This window comes from Notechis scutatus, chromosome 12, assembly GCF_049901735.1.
Source record: "Notechis scutatus isolate UNSWTSFEM ecotype Mainland chromosome 12, rNotScu1.2, whole genome shotgun sequence".
Lineage (NCBI taxonomy): Eukaryota > Metazoa > Chordata > Lepidosauria > Squamata > Elapidae > Notechis > Notechis scutatus.
This window is the reverse complement of record NC_142020.1, coordinates 11,330,808-11,334,427: the sequence shown is the minus strand read 5'-3', so window position 1 is coordinate 11,334,427 and position 3,620 is coordinate 11,330,808. Positions and strand designations below refer to the sequence as shown.

Here is a 3,620-nt window from a genome sequence, read left to right as displayed (position 1 = left end):
GAGTGGTAATGTGGCTCCGGAGGTTGTGGAGGAGGCTGAGGAAGGGCAGAGGCTGGCTGAGCAGTTAGAGGAGGATCCAGGCTCATCCCCTCTCCATCCTAGGGCACGCAGGGAGGAGAGGATCAGGGAAAAGCGAGGTCTACTCAGGAGGAGAGGGCCTTGATCCTCTTCATGGGCTGCAGGTGTGAGAACTGAATAAGAGTTTGGACCTGCATACTGGCGATTTGATAAATACTTCTCCTGTTCCGTTGTGAAAATTTCGTCATTGTAGTTTGTTTGGTTTGTTATTTCACCTCTATCTGCTCATTAAGTTCGGACTGTATTGCTTTCTTTTGAAGACTATTTTTGAGTACGTTTTATCTCCAACTGAATATTATTGAACAGTGGGGCCAAGTTGGAGGCATTAAAGGACGTTTATTTACATTTTGGATTTTGTTACGTTTGTGTTAACACTCTGTGTCATCACACATATACTACATGTAGATGCCACCCGACTCCCTGCGGTGATGTCAATAGTGCGAACCCAGACCATGGGGTTCAATGGGCAACGCACCCACACTGGGCGGACCGTGCATTGTGGGAATGCAACTCCTAGTAAGCACACCTCCTGCAGAAGGGCAGCACCTAGGTGTACATTGGGGTTTATTATAGTTTTTGACTGTAGCTTCAAGGTGATGAGTAATTTGGCAATTCTGGTGACTATGTTTACTTTAAAATTTTATTTTACGTTTGGAAGCCCTAATGCTGGTCCACCTGTTATACAGATATCAACCTTGTCCAGGCCCATAAATTAACTTCCACTTCCATAACTGAGCACAGTCCTTTTATGATGCTGTTTGACAGTCTCTGGGAGGCGTAAACAGTATTTCCAGGGTATTATAAAGTTTTCCAGAGCAGGTAATTGTGTTTATTATTCATCTGTTTGTGTCTGTTTGTGGCATAGAAAATTGAACAATGACCTTGAAGATTCTTCTTTTCCACGATCTTTGGAGTGAGAACTTCCATGTAAATTTGGAAAATTGAACAATGACTTTGAAGATTCTTGTTTTCCACGATCTTGGGAGTGAGAGCTTCCAGGCAAATCTAGGAAAGAAAACAAATTCCACAGGTTACTTCTACGGTACTACTCCTCTTGGAAAGTTGCCTCAATAAAGTAGTTATGAAATGAACAAAGTTGGAGAGGCTTTGACAAGGATCCAGAGATCAAACGCAGGAGTGATCTGATACAAACTGATCTCTCTTTGGCATAGATAAGATTTTATCATAAACCTTTATCATTTTTATAAATAACTCAAGGCAGCAAACATACCTCATATTCCATCCTCCTGCTATTTTCTCCGTAACAACAACCCAGTGAGGTGTGTTGGGCTGAGAGACAGGGAAAGTCACCTAGCTGGTTTCAGGGGAACTAGAATTCACCGTCTCCTGATGATTGGCCCAGAGTCACCCAGCTGGCATTCCTGGCTAAGGCGGGACTAGAACTCTCAGTCTCCTGATGATTGGCCCAAAGTCACCTAGCTGGCCTTCCTGACTAAGGCGGGACTAGAACTCCCAGTCTCTTGATGATTGATGCCCAAAGTCACCCAATCAGTCCTTAGTGGAAGTAGAACTCACAGTCTCCTGGCTTCCAGCCTGGAGTCTTATAGTAACCTACACCAGCACTATACAAATTTCATTGCACGTGTGATGTACAATGACAATAAAGACTATCTATCTATCTATCTATCTCTCTATCTATCTATTTTCCCACGTCATTATAGTTGTGCTTTTAAAGTTGTAGCAACGGTTCGACAGAATCTCATCTGCCATCATCAGGCTTCTATATTGTGTTCGTCTAGCAGATGAACACAATACAGAAGACGAACACAATACAGAAGCCTGATGATGGCAGATGAGATTCTGCCGAACCGTTGCTACAACTTTAAAAGCACAACTATAATGACGTGGGAAAATACCTGAACAAAGCTGAATACCATACATGTAAGTACCCATGAAAACTTAAAAACATGTGTGTGTGTATGTGTGTGTGTGTGTGTGTATATATATATATATATATATATATATATATATATATATATATATATATATATATATATATATATATATATATATAGTTTTTTAATATATATTTATATATATGTTTTATATATATATATATGTTTTATATGTATGGTATTCAGCTTTGTTCAGGTATTTTCTCGCGTCATGTAGTTGTGCTTTTAAAGTTGTAGCAGGTTGGCAGAATCTCATCTGCCATCATCAGGCTTCTGTATTGTGTTCTCTCTGTATTGTGTTCATCTGCTAGACGAACACAATATAGAAGCCTGATGATGGCAGATGAGATTCTGCCAAACGTTGCTACAACTTTAAAAGCACAACTACAATGACGTGGGAAAATACCCGAACAAAGCTGAATGCCATATATATATATATATATTTGTATATACACGGGCTCTTCTTCTGCCTCGTTTTTCCACCCGCCCTTCCACTTGATGGGCAACCAGGCCTTGAGCCGCTCCAAGCAGCCGGGCGAGGCGGGCATTGTGACGTACCCTGCGAGGCTGCGGGGCCGGCTCTGGAAAAGGAGAAGGCGGGCAGGGCAAAGGCCAGCCTGGCGCTCCGGAGCTCCGCGTCCGAGTCCTGGGTCTGGGACGGCCGCTGCTGCTGCTGCGGCTTCTTCTTCTCCGCCCGGCTGCCGTTGATGCTGCCGGCGCTGGCGCTGGTGGTGGAGGCGGCGAAGTGGGCGCGGGGGCGTCCGACCTGCGACTGGGCGGAGGCGGAGGCGGAGGGCAGCGAGAAGTGGGTGCTGAAGGCGCGGGCGAGGAGAGCCAACCGCCGGGCGCGCCAGCTCTCCAGGCTCCAGGCGTCGGCGCTCCGCCAGCCCAGCCCCACGTCGTCGCGCAGCTCCTCCAGCGGCACCTCCAGGTTGCCCACGTGCCAGAAGACCCACCAGGGCAGGCTGAAGAAGGCGGCCACGCCGCCCAGGTAGATCAGCAGGTCCGAGACGTCCGTCTCCAGCAAGCCGCCCACCAGCAGCCCGGCCAAGCCCACCGCGTCGAAGAGGAGCGCCAGCCCCAGCGCGCCCCGGCAGCGGCTCCGCTTCCGTCGGGGAGCCTCCGCCGCCATCCACCCGCGGGGACCGGGAGAGCGGCGGGCGGGCGGGAGAGAACCCCGCCTGCTGCGCGCCCCGTGGGCGGAGGGCCTCGCGTCACCGGAGAAGCCGCCCCCTCCCTCGGCGCCAGCCGCACCTGGAAGCCCCCAGCCCCACCCCGCCAGGTACATCCTGGGATAGGTAGGAGGTTCCCGCTCGTGCTGGGAGCACAAGCCAAGGGGAGGGGGTGGGGGCATGATGATCCCCTCTTCTATCCTAATTGGTCACTAACTAGGATAGGGACTAAGCCAGGATAGCCTGCAGGCTAACCCAGACCTGGAGGGGGACATCCCCTCTTCTATCCTAATTGGTCACTAACTAGGATAGGGACTAAGCCAGGATAGCCTGCAGGCTAAGCCAGACCTGCAAGGGGGCCTCCCCTCTTCTATCCTGGATGGTCACTAACTAGGATAGGGACTAAGCCAGGATAGGGAATTAGCCTGCAGGCTAAGCCAGACCTGCAGGGGGC

At 49.4% G+C, this 3,620-nt stretch overlaps 1 protein-coding gene across 1 annotated transcript; it reads right to left on the bottom strand.

The window, feature by feature from the left end:
* Positions 1–394: 394 nt before the first annotated feature.
* On the bottom strand, positions 395–3,162 carry LOC148129652 (uncharacterized). Its single transcript, XM_087973371.1, has 2 exons — positions 2,553–3,162; positions 395–1,083 (listed from the first exon to the last, which is right to left on the bottom strand). Exons 1-2 carry the CDS (start codon positions 3,124–3,126, stop codon positions 911–913), a joined length of 747 nt encoding a protein of 248 aa, XP_087829497.1. The 5' UTR covers positions 3,127–3,162; the 3' UTR covers positions 395–910.
* Positions 3,163–3,620: the final 458 nt, after the last annotated feature.